Source organism: Vidua chalybeata, chromosome 6 (assembly GCF_026979565.1).
Source record: "Vidua chalybeata isolate OUT-0048 chromosome 6, bVidCha1 merged haplotype, whole genome shotgun sequence".
Taxonomy (NCBI): domain Eukaryota; kingdom Metazoa; phylum Chordata; class Aves; order Passeriformes; family Viduidae; genus Vidua; species Vidua chalybeata.
The window spans coordinates 6,968,389-6,980,766 of NC_071535.1; the positions used below are offsets into that span (position 1 = coordinate 6,968,389).

General features: G+C 40.2%; 1 protein-coding gene across 1 annotated transcript in view; it reads left to right on the top strand.

Annotated features, from left to right (window-relative positions):
- SYNE2 (spectrin repeat containing nuclear envelope protein 2) overlaps window positions 1–12,378 on the top strand; it is a 158,702-nt gene that overhangs the window by 104,730 nt on the left and 41,594 nt on the right. The window contains exons 86-94 of the mRNA XM_053945765.1: window positions 847–996; window positions 3,361–3,537; window positions 4,712–4,845; window positions 5,295–5,499; window positions 7,451–7,630; window positions 9,081–9,206; window positions 9,715–9,869; window positions 10,230–10,377; window positions 11,108–11,202. Coding sequence (XP_053801740.1) covers window positions 847–996; window positions 3,361–3,537; window positions 4,712–4,845; window positions 5,295–5,499; window positions 7,451–7,630; window positions 9,081–9,206; window positions 9,715–9,869; window positions 10,230–10,377; window positions 11,108–11,202 — 1,370 coding nt within the window. The remainder of the gene's footprint in view (window positions 1–846; window positions 997–3,360; window positions 3,538–4,711; window positions 4,846–5,294; window positions 5,500–7,450; window positions 7,631–9,080; window positions 9,207–9,714; window positions 9,870–10,229; window positions 10,378–11,107; window positions 11,203–12,378) is intronic.

The following is a 12,378-nucleotide window of genomic DNA, read 5'->3' on the forward strand; positions in this document are numbered from 1 at the left end:
GGGTGTCCTTTGTTATGTTTTTCTAGGCATCAGATCCCTCAAAATAATACAAGTGGCAGCCAGCAAATAATTGGTTCCTGTTACTGACAATCTGCTGTTCTCATTCAGTACAGTGTTCCCTTTCTATTTTTTAAAAAAGAATATTTGTTCTTTCATTGCCATGGTTACATCTCTCTCTTGTAGTAGGCTGCTTTTATTGTCTGGAGTGCTCTGTTGCATCTCTGAAATGTGTGGAGGGGCCAGAAGGGAAGAAAGGCACAAAGGTAGCTTGGACTAAACACTCACCTGCTTAGAGCAACACACAGTGCTAGGATACAGGTGGCTAAAATGTTTCATTAAAATTCATTTGGTCAATAAAAATGAGGTCCAAATTTTAAAATGTTTTCGGGATGATCAGTGAGAGGTGAAAATAGGTCATGGTTTTAAGTGTAGGCATTATAGGAAAATGCTGTGGCCCATTGTGAATATAGATAGTTTCTCATATTGTAAAGAGCTCCCTGCTTGAGCTTTCCCCAGCATGTCAAGACTCTCATAATCTTGCTGGTTATGCTGAGGAAGGAGTCCCAGATATCTCCATTCATTGGAGATTGTTTTCACTTAATTTCACTGGAATTTCTGCCATGGCGGTCCCTCTGAGTAAAGGGACAAACTGAAAATAACTTTATAAAAGTTTTTAGGATGTCAGGGACTTGCCTATTCCTGTCTTTTTTTTTTTTTTGCATGACTGAAAAGTTGCACAAAATTGGTTTTAAAGAGGAAAGGTTTAATCTAAGCTACTCACACAGAAGTTTTTCTCTATGGTCTTATTAAAAGATCTTACTTACATTTTTTTTTTCCATTACTTAGGAGCTAGAAAATCAACTCACAGTTAAATCCAAAACTCTTGATGAGCTCAAACAGAGTTTGGCTTCGGATGGTAGTGCAGAACAAACCCCAGAAGCTCAGTCTCTGAGGATAGCTGAGCTGTGTGAAATGAAGGACAGCATTGTAAACCAGGTAAAAGCCTTGCTTGTGTTCAGGTTTCCTCCACTGCATGTTCTGACCACCAATGTCATTAATCTTCTTCGTGAGATGGCAGGAGCTGGTACAAAAAAGATGCAAAGTGTTCCTTACTCTTTACCTTCCTAGAATTCCATTTTAAGTCTTACTGTAAAGTAAATTAATGTATTTCCAAAGTTGAGAGAGAAAAATTAGTCTGATCTTGAAGCAGTTTGAGTACAAAGGGAGGAGGAACAGATCCCCATCTGCAGCTTAAGAAGATAAAAACACCGCTATTTTTCTGTCAAGCTGCAAATGGAAACCTTAAACTCTTTTACTTGATCTCCTTCCCTTTCATACCCTGCTCTTTCTCCCCTGTAGTGCTACTGGGGGAAGCTGCCTACTCTGGCTCTGTTCTCACTGCAGCTTTTCCACCTCCCAGTTATTTTTTCATCCACACACCAGGGTGGCTTTTGCCATCCTCAAATCCTGTGTAGTTTCCAGTTGCTTCAAGGAGAGTCTGGCAGATTGGTTTCCCATGCAAACTGACTCCCCAGCAGTTTGTATTTATAGTCATAATATCTTTATAATTGGAGCTGATTTTTTTTTAATGTGGATGTAATTGATAGGTGCAGGCGAGATAATAATGAGTACATTTATAGATTTAAATTTGTGATAATAAATAACCATGTACTGTAGAGAATTATACATGATGGACTTGTGTTTCTAGTTAAGATTGCTTTACACTTTTTATTACAGATTTCTTACCTTTTTTTCCTCAGAACTTTGTGAAACCTAAAACCTTTTGCTTGAACTCTTCCACAGGAGATGTTGATCCAGTATTGATCTGCTGCTTCTTGGTTTAGGTTTCAGCAGAAAGGATGTGACTGTTTCTTACCAAGAAAGCAGGAAAATTTATGTTTATGTAAATGATGAAAGTTGTTCCATCTGATGTATAGCTGGGGATAGAAATTGGCAGGATTGACAGCCTGGTGCTTTTTTCCTTACAGTCACCATAGGTCATGTTAATTTTGGGGATTTTGCAACTAAACTACCAAACTTGCAAACTGCAGGATGTTCTTGGGGCTGAGCTGTCTATGTGTGCAGTGAAACAGTGAGTGCAGGTTCTTTCCCATGGGTGACTGCTCACATCAGAGCCAGGCAGAGATTTCTAATACAGGGCTAAGGAGATGTAATACCTTGATTAAATTGTCTGTGGGTTGAGCTCAAGCCTGTGAGTCTGTGGCCCTGAGACATTTCCCGGGAACGATGACTTTCCATCTTCCTCGTGTGGGCAGTAATTAGCTACAGGCTACAAAAAGCAATTAGAGATTCCTCCCACCTGTACCATGATTCAAAAGAGAATAGGGATGATTAATCCACCAGCCTGTATGTGCCTGAAACTCGGGTACTGGGATAAAATTAACTCTGCAGTGTATTTAGGGTGAACTATGGTGTGGACATTTTTTCATCTTCCATTTTGTGCCTGCGTAGTCAGAACCAAAATCTGGCATCTGGCTTTTGTCAGGTCTCGTAGAGACATGGTTGTTTGTCTGCTTGATTTTCATGCTTTTCTCCAAGCATGACTCAAAATAGGTATTGAGCTAGGTGAATGTTTTATCTAACCCAGGACATTCCTTATGTACTTCCCTGAAACAGAAGGATAAAAATGATTGAAGGAGGACTGTGTTTTTGTGTTTGCAGTGTCTAGGAACCTGTGCAAATGGAAGCCCTCCCTGCCCCTTGTAGATTAGACAACTGTAATAATGAAAGGGACAGAAAATAAAGCAGATATCCATCATTAATGAAAGGGATAGAAAATAAAGGGAGTAGTAATCATTTAATTTTGTATGAATATCCTGAACTTGCTAGCCTGGGGTCCAGGTGGGCCTGCATTATGAGAGCACAATGGCATAAGAGGGATGACAGCTCTCAGAGTATTGCAGTAGTGGCTTCTTCCATGCAAACCAATTTCTGTTCAAATTGTCCTTGAAAGGAAACTTGATCTCTGGATCAAACTATCTGCTTCCTAAGAAGATTAAGGCTTTCAACTTCCTCCCACTTCAGGTTGATTTTGGCAGGAAGGAATAATCAGTTCATTATTTCAGTACTTCCTGGGGTGTTCTTGCAGAATAATGCCACCTTGAACTCCAGTGAAACTTTGATTTCCAAGCAAATTCTTATACTTCACTCTAGATATGGTTTACTGCTTTTTTTGAAGCCTGCAAAATTCCTTACCAAGTAGTAAAATACTTCAACTTGGCTAATTCTTGTGGATTGTCATGGATTGAGCGTTGAGTTTATAGATTTCTAAATCAATTTAAAGGTGATTTATATGTCAGCACTACCCAAGAAATATTAACAAAAATGGTTTGTCTGCAGGTTGCACAGCTAAAGGCCTCAATGGAGTCAATACTGGAGCAGTGGAGAGCATATGATGAAATTTATGCAGAAGTCAGCTTGATGACAACAAGATATTTGTACTGCATAGACCAGTGCAAACCTTCTGAGGAAGAAGCTTCATTGGAAGCTTTGAAAAAACAGGTCAAAACTCTCCAGGTAAAGTTGTCTTATTTCTGTCATGTCTTCTTTGCCTTTAGGCAAACAATCTCCACTGAAAAAAAGACCGAAAAATTATCTGAGCAACTTTTTCTTTATTATAATGACACTGAAGTTAGTGCAATATTACTGATTTTTTTTATCTCCAGAGGCACCTAGACTTCCTATTTTATGTAGTGCATAAATTCAACTTGAGTGCAGTTTATGTACAAGGTTCAAGAAGAAAGCCCACCAAATCCTCGTGCTCCCTTGCGCCTTGTATTGATGGCATTTCTGCTTGCTCCAGCACCAGTCCAATTATTCTGTCACCCTCCAGGGAGCTGGAGTCTCCTGCACAGCCTCTGAATGAGTCAGAATGCCAGACATAAATGCTCTGGATCCTGCTGCTGCTCTGCTTGGCTGCTATAGAATCCAAGTGGAGCATCTGGATTAGGCAGTTAGGCTGGCCCTGGGTCTGGGCATTTCACAGCTCTGGCTAAAATCCCCTTTCCTGGCTTTAAATGAGTGTTGAAAGGCTGTGCAAGCACTCCCTGTTTTCCTGTAAATAAGGCCTGATTTGGGTTTTTTTTTTGAGTTGTATCAGAAGTGGTGCAGGACAGACTGAGGCTGTGAATGCTGGGTATGGGACTGTTGGCAGTAAACTCTGCACGAGTGCTTTCTATTCTCACCTGGGCTCATGTTATAAATAAAAGGAGCTGGTCACCTTCTCATCTCCTTCCTTCAATCACCCAGTTTACTTTTAACCTGGAGCAGTTCACAGATATGCTATAATTGCCTATATCAGGAGGGGGAACTTGCAGCTGAGGGCAGGAGGTGTCAAACCAACTTCACTGCCAATAGAAAGAGTGGCTTAAAATAAAAGCATTCTTGGTTTCTAGCAAATTCATTTATTCAGTTCAGAGGTGTGAGCTTGCTAAATGAACTTTTTGTTTAAAAGTCAGTAAATTATCTCAGTTTAAAATAGACCTCCTGAATGATTTTTTTTCCTAACTTGGACCATTTCACCTCTCTTAGCTTCCTAATTTTTAAGAACAGGTGTTACATTTTCTGCAAAAATTCCAATCTGTGCTACAGAAGTATGGCATTATTGCTGCCCTATCCCTGCCAATCTGTAGGGGAAGTTACAATTAAGTCATTTATTCCCCACAATTAATTGTAATAATCCATTCTGCAGGCTCTTCAAGATGAATCAGAGAACAGTGAAGAAAGTTGGGCCAAGCTCCAGGCTGCTGCCAGTAACCTGAAGAAGAACTGCTCCCCCTCCTTTGCAGAGATTATTGACCAGAAGTGCACTGAGGCACACACTAGGTAAGCCTGCAAAATCAGACCCCAGTTATTAGTATTTAAAAAACCCAAGTTGTTGAGGCAGGACTTGAACATCTGTCAGATTTTCAAATCTATAGTAATGCATCTCACCTATCTAAGGGCATCTATGTGAGGAATAGAACCACAGAATCATTGAATGCTTTGGGTTGGAAGGGACCTTAAAGATCATCCAGTTTCAACCCCCCTGCCATGAAAAGGGGCACCTTCCACCAGACCAGGTTTCTCCCAGCCCCATCCATCCTTGAACACTTCCAGGGATGGGGAACTTGTGTCTTTTACCTGCATGCTTGTCGTGTGATGGGTCCCACAGCATCAACTGTGGCTTTCAGCAACAAGGGTGTGGATGCAAAGCAACTCCCACAGGAATCCTATGCCAAACCATATTCTGCAGGAGAACCTAGTGGGAAAACAATCTTTTGATATTTTGGCAGGTGGAACTCAGTAAATGAAGACATCACAGATGAGCTGCGGGCAGCACAGGCAGCGGTGCAGCTCTGGGAGCCCTTTGATGCTTTGTGCACTGAGACAGCAGCCAAGCTACAGCAGTACAGCCAGCAATGTGCTCAGCTCTTGGATGCTCACCTGCCCGAGGAGAACACCACAGAAACCCTGGAGCAGAGGATACAGGAGATGAAGGTACATGATTAAGTTTCTGCTGCCAGGTACAAACCAAGATTTATTTTTGAGAAACAAGGCAAAAGAATACCAACAATCCAGTCAGTAGAAAAGATAAAATCTGGGGGTTTCTTCCATGAAATAAACCTTTGTATTTCCTTTAAGCACTTTGACCAGAGACCAAACCAGAGTTAGTGTATAGTGAGAAAAGAGCAGACCTGAGTCATATTCCATTTCTGACCCTTTCTGCTATACACAAAAGATCAGGCCTGTGTTGGAAGGAATCACTGAAAGAAAAATTATTTACCTTATGGAGCATTGCTTGGGAGGAGGAATAATGTCTACAAGAACAACAGCTGAGGGAAAGAAGAGCAGTTTTCCCAAGCACAGGATCATCCTGAACTCTTCCACAGCCTTCAAATTGTTTTTAATTGGATTTGATACTGTGTTTTGTTCTGGTGTGATGAGTCCACAGATTCCTAAGCTCATTAGATTATTCTAAATGTTTTTGACTTTAGGCAAATAAAATCTCATGCTGAAACCACATGGCACATTGGACTCTCAGGCAGTAAAGCTGTCATTAGATTCTGACATTTTTGGTTTCTTCAGACTATGATAAAGAAAGAAATATAATAATCTACTAAGAAATATAATAATCCTTATGTCAGGACAGAGCAGTGATTCATTGTGCTTTATGAATCTCTAGCCACGAATTGGAAGAAGTCCAGAGTATTCCATTTTGCATGTGGCCTTCAATAAGAAACTTTACATTACAGGGGAGGGCACTCATGTATCTTTCTTTATCAGAAAAAACTGACAGCAGCAAAACCTAGACCAAAATATTTTTACTTTTTTCTAATCTACTAATGGCTGTGACAGAAATTCACCAATATATCAGCAAAAAGGGATTGCCTTTTCTGGACATTTTTGGGAAGAGTGTAACACCTACTAAGCAAGGCATGGCCACCTGAATGCATTAGCACTGTAGATCCTGTCCTGGTGTGTGTGGGTAGAACACGTGGAATTTATTGTGAGTTTCTTTAAGGGGTGAATTAAAAGAATGGGGATCAGTGAATTGATATATGAGTTATGTGTATTTGAATATACATGTGCATAACAAAATTGTATTTTAATACCTCAATTTTTTTTCTCTATATATATTAGGAAAGATTATGATTTTATGGATTTTTTTCACCACAAAAAATAAAAAATCTTATATAGAGAATAAGAAATCAAAATGGGTTATTTATTAAATGGCTGGAGTGGTATTTTATAACATGATCCTTTCAAACAAAGGGGTCAGGAAGCAAGGACCATTTTGCTTTTTAGGGAAATGTGTATGTTCTTTGCTATTGATCAGAAGACTTGGCTCATTATTCTCAGAAAAGACAATTTATAGTGGCAAATTTCAGGGGTTTTCATGGCTAAATTTCACTTGTCAAAAAAAAGGAAAAAAATCAAGTACATTGAATGAGTCTAAAATTACTCCCTTTGTTCTTGTACTGCCTTTAGAGTATAATTTTATAGCATCTTTCTTAGTAAAGGGGAACGAATAAAACCAAACCTGTAGTCCTCAGCCACTGAGGGATCCAAAGTACTGGTATGGTTGTAACTAAATAGCATTCCTCATTTGCAGCATGGGCCAGTTCCTCCATCTTCTAGTGTACACATGTCTTGTGGAGAGGGATATCCTGATTTCCCTCCCTGATTTCCTCTGGAGCAGCCGTATCCCGCTGCCCGAAGTCCCTGGTGTTCCACTGAACTTTGAACTGTGCCTTTCCCAGCACTGCACTCAATGGATGCAGTTCCCATTATCCTCTGAAGCTTTCACCACAGCTGAGCTTGGCTCCCAGATGGGCTCAACAAAAAGAGTTTAGTTACAGCAACAAAAGATACCGAATGAAAGTGGCACATGAATGATGATCTGATTCATTTACTGACTTTTCTTTTCCCCTTCCCCTTCTCTCGTCAGAACTTACAGCACGGCCTTCAAAACCTGGTAGGATGCCGAACCCAGATTTATTTGCAGGCTGACGGGATAAAACAGCAGGCTGGGACAGCTGCTGAAGCCATTCTGATGGAGAAGCTGCAGCCATTCCAGAGAGCAACCTATTTGGAAAAGATGTTGCAGAGGAAGTTGGATGAACTTCAGGTTTGGTTTTGTTTTGTTTTTTTTTTTAATATTAAATTAGTTGTCAGTGTGGGGTAACTTTTTCACTAGAGTCCTGTGTGAGCCACATTCCTCATTAGAGCGCTATAGTTCTTGAATTGAAATTTCAATTAATTAAAACTCAGCAGGATGATAAACTATATAAAGAAATAATACATGAAGCCAGAGGGACAGGTGAAGGATTTCACCCTGACCTGCCTGTGTTGCTCAAACACAGAGCAACACAGCTGCTCTAGCAGCCTCTGTCAGTGGGCCTGTTATCCCCAGGACCCTCAGATGATTAAAGGTTAGGAAATGTATTTTTATTTTTTTGAACATTGAAGTAAGTTGTGAACTTTCTCAGCTCTGCCTTGAAAAAAAAAATCACAGGCTTCAGTTTTCCTTGGGAAGGGTTCATGTAGTGAACCTAAAACCAAACAGAAAACTGTGACCATTTGATGTAATTCTGAGGACCAGATTCATATTCCTGTTCAGGCCAAGTGAAGAGAGACCTGGATCCAGGAGCTCTGTTCAGAGTAGTGAAGGACTGACTTCTCCTCTTCACAGGTATTCCTGAGAAAGCAAATGTACTGCTGGACATTTACTGATGTAGAATTGGTCTGTTCCTATGGAAAAAAAGTCTGGTTTCAATGAATTGTTCTGTTTTAAAGTAAACCCAAATTCATCAAGACATTTGAAGCCAGCTCTTTATGACTCCATCTCTACCAGCACAGTTAATGGCTAGAAGCCAGAAATCTTTGTGAAGATAACAGGTTTCTCATATTCCCAGTGAACTTCTCGCTGCATGAAAAATGCATTTCTGTGTAGTTGTTTTCTCTGGTTTAACCCTGTGGTATTACCACAGCAATCTCTCTCTACACACCAGGTTTTGCCATTCATCCCTTATAAAACTGTTGTTGTGTAAGTGCTCTCAGAGATGTGGAGTTTAATTCTGGACAGAGAGAAAAAGCTTTCCCAGTGCTGTTCTGCTAAAGGAAAGTTGAATTCCAGCCCTACTGATTTTCCCACAGAGCTCATGCAAACTGCACAGCTTTGGTTATGCAGGGACATAGGAGCAGGCTTTGTGTGTACCTCAAAGGAAGCTCATTTTCACAAGTTTCTGCCCTCTGATGAGCTGAGTTTTGACTTTCCAATTTCAAAATAAGTTAAATAGCACAAAGCTGTGAAAGGCATCACAGAAACCCTTATTCCTTTCACATAGTTACAGCTGTCTCAGAATTTGGAGATTCTGTTTCTTGCTCTCTGCTTTGGGTTAAATTTTCCCCTTGTCCAGTTGAAAAATGGAAAAAAGTTCAATAGAGAGTTATAAATACATTAGAATTTAGGTTTAACAACTGTTTGTTTTCCTAAAAATATTGCTTATTGCTCCTTTTTGTCTACTGAATAAGTGTAATAAATAGTAACTTATGTAAATTTTCAATATTCACCCCAGTTCAATCTTTTACAACTGGAGGATTTCAACAACTGCCTGGAAACGCTGGAGGGTCGTGTCAAGAATTGCACAGACACCTTTGATAGCCTCTGTCTAGAGGAAGGAGACAACTCAGAATTGCTCATGGTATGTTTGCATTCCCAAATACAAAAAGATACTACTCAGCTCTTGCCCACTTCAAGATGCTCTTTGTGTCCTAAATGTCACAGTTGCAGCACTTTATCAAGTAACTATAATTAAACCAAAACACAAAAAGCAATGATTAAAGTTTAGAAACTCTACATCTGCATTTCAGGCCAAACGCCTGCACAGAAGGGAGGAAAATCACCCAAATTTGGGGTTGATGGGAGATCTTTTTCCCCAGCTTTGCTCTGGAGCTACCCTGTTTCCCTCAATGTAGGGTATGAAGTAAATGTGGAGGTACCAGGTCTTGAGTATCCGTTCAGTACTGTTGGAAAAGTGAGCCCCATGTAAAAGAGTTACTACTTTTTACTCCTCTGTATTTTTTGAAGTTAACACAGAAATGTTGGGTGTTTTCAAGTTGTGGAGAATAAGCTTTTATACTTCTTTGACATGAAAGAAAGAAAGAAAGAAAGTACTTTTTTGCAATCATTTATTTTTTCCTTACTTCCAGAATCAGACACTGGAGCTTGCTGCACTTTCTCCAAGCATAGAGAGTTTGAATGAAGCAAGCATAAAGCTGCCACTTAGTGACTTCACCCTGAAGAAAATGCAGAGCCTGACTCGGCAGTGGAGTCAGAAAACAGCAGCTGCTCTGGAATGTTGCAGGTCTGAAATGCAAAAAAAAAAAAAAAAAAAAAAAAAAAAGTCACTAGTAACAATTCCCTTTTCTGTGATTGAAATGAAAACCAAGTTAAAGCATAGTATCTTGCAATCTGTTCTCAGCTTTCTCAGGGGCTTGCCAGGTGGAATTCTGCCCTTGCAGTTTACTTGATTTTTTTCAGTGGCTATTTGTATTCCAAGTCACTTGAAGCAAAAACCTGGATGTTCGTAGGGGAAGAAGGGAGCAAAGTGCCAAGTGAAACCCCCATATGTTAATTTTATTAACCACCACATTACAGCACCTGTAAACATACCCAGAAAAACATCCACCAACAGAAGTTTCTGGTTATTCATGTTGTTTTACAGTATGCTTGAGGGAACCCAAAATGATGAGAAGAAATTCTTTCAGAAATGTGAAAAGTGTATGAAATTCCTGGAAAAAATGAAAGAAGCTTTAAAAACAGATATTCCAGGAGGGTTTGAAGAACTGCAAGAGCAACAGAGAGTATATGAGGTAAAGCTAACTCTTAAAAATGGAAGCATCATCTTGAATGATGAAGGCAGGGGGAAATCACTAGAAAATGCTGTGCCTTTTGAAATTAGGTCTGGGCAGGATTTTACAGAGCATTTCACTCTTGAAATACCTATTAAGGTAAAAACTCTGAAACATGAAAATCCTTTTTCAAAGGGACAGGTCCCTTTATGCAAGGGTCAGACCTTTAGGAGTGCATCTTCAAGTGCTGTGTCATAGATGTCCTAAATTTCTCCAGCCCTGAGGTGTACTTGTCTGCCTGTCCCAGAACACTGGAGCCTGTGGCAACTAACTGGATAGTTTGCTGGACACCTAGCAGCAATCTTAACAGATTCTGGAAGAAATGCATTCAAAATAGTGTTTTCACAGCATGTTTCTGGTTTGATCAGTTGTTAGATTTTAGTGAAAATCTGTTTTCTCTAGCATTTTTCCAGACAGTTGCTATTTGCTGCAGAGAAACAGTCAAAAAACTTTAGGTTTCAGATCTGTATCATCCATCTCATGGTGGGGTCCACTATCACATATATGCAGATTCCTCCTGGTATCCAAAAACTGTGGAATCTTAGGGTGCATTTGACACTAGCAATTGAAAATAATAGAGTTTTCAGCTTTTACTATTAAATAAATGCTGTCATTCTAGAGGAGCAGAAGCAGCTTTCATAGCAAAGGTTGTTCACTGAGTAGTTAAAACTTGTTCTCTTGGTATTTTCAGATGCTGCAGACTGAGATTTCCATAAATCAGCAGACATTTAATTCTATCATAGAAAAAGTTCTACTCTCCTTGGAATCTGGAGAAGCAGAGAAAAGGTACTTTGTTTGGTTTTCTCCTTAAGATCTTGGTCATTTAGAGAATATGCTGTCTTCCTTGGAATTGGTATTGAATCTTTGCTCTTATGAGGACATAAATCCAAATTCCTGGCTGGGTTCACTCTTTGAATGATCACCTGTCACATTTTGCAAAAGCATGAGAAGGTGCAGTGAGAAAGAAACACAGGTGCCCTGGCCAGACTGCATTTGGGATAGTAACAGGCTGGGCTGAAAACAAAAATAATTGCTCCTGAAGAGGAGTCTTTTGTTCTGTACCTGTGGTTGAGAAGCTGCCTGCCCACAGAGCATAATGAGCATGCTGCATATGAAGGATGCTCTTTTTTCCTGCACCTCTCTGCTTCTCAGAGTGCAGAGGTGTGTGGACTATCCACATTGCTCCTGGCACACATGGCAGGGCATTGAGTCACTGGCCATGAAACCCCAAACATATGGTCCCTAAACCTGTTTTTTATCAGTATGATCTTACACCTTTCTCTTAATCAATGTAGCATGAGAAACAGCAGGTAATGTTTGTGAGCAGGGGTTCAGCTGCCTCAGGTATTTGGGGTGAACACATTTCCTTCCCTGCCAGATCCTGCTGCTTCCAGAGACTTGGCAGGACACTGTGTGTGCTCCCCCAGGTATGAAATCCATAGCTTGGCTTAGAACTGCCAGGGAAGGTAGGGCTACACTAAGCTGAGACTACCCACACAAAGGCAGGGGTTTGTGTGAGAGTGAATCAGGGACAGTGACCTCCTGCAGAGAAGCAGAACTGATAGATGGGGTTGCCTTAACCAACCAGCCAGATCAGTTGGATCATCTGACCACGTTGAAGAAGAGGATAAAATAACTTAAATGGGTTGAAGAAGAGGATAAAATAACTTAAATGGTTAAACTTAAATGCTTAAATGGGTTCAACAACAACACAGTTTTCCATTGTGCAGATCAATTTTGCAGAGTAATCAGTGACCTTGTCTCACTTGGATTGACCTTTTTGTTCTTCAGAGAAGTGTTTAGTGCATATTGTGTCTGATTGCTGTACTATGTATGTTGCTATACCACAAGTGCAAGATTGACTTGCCTTACCCTCTTTTATATCATGTAAAAAGGTTGTTTGGATTGCTTAAGAGATGGAATACAGCTGAGCTTAGGGCTGTGAAGAGCTTTCTTGGATTG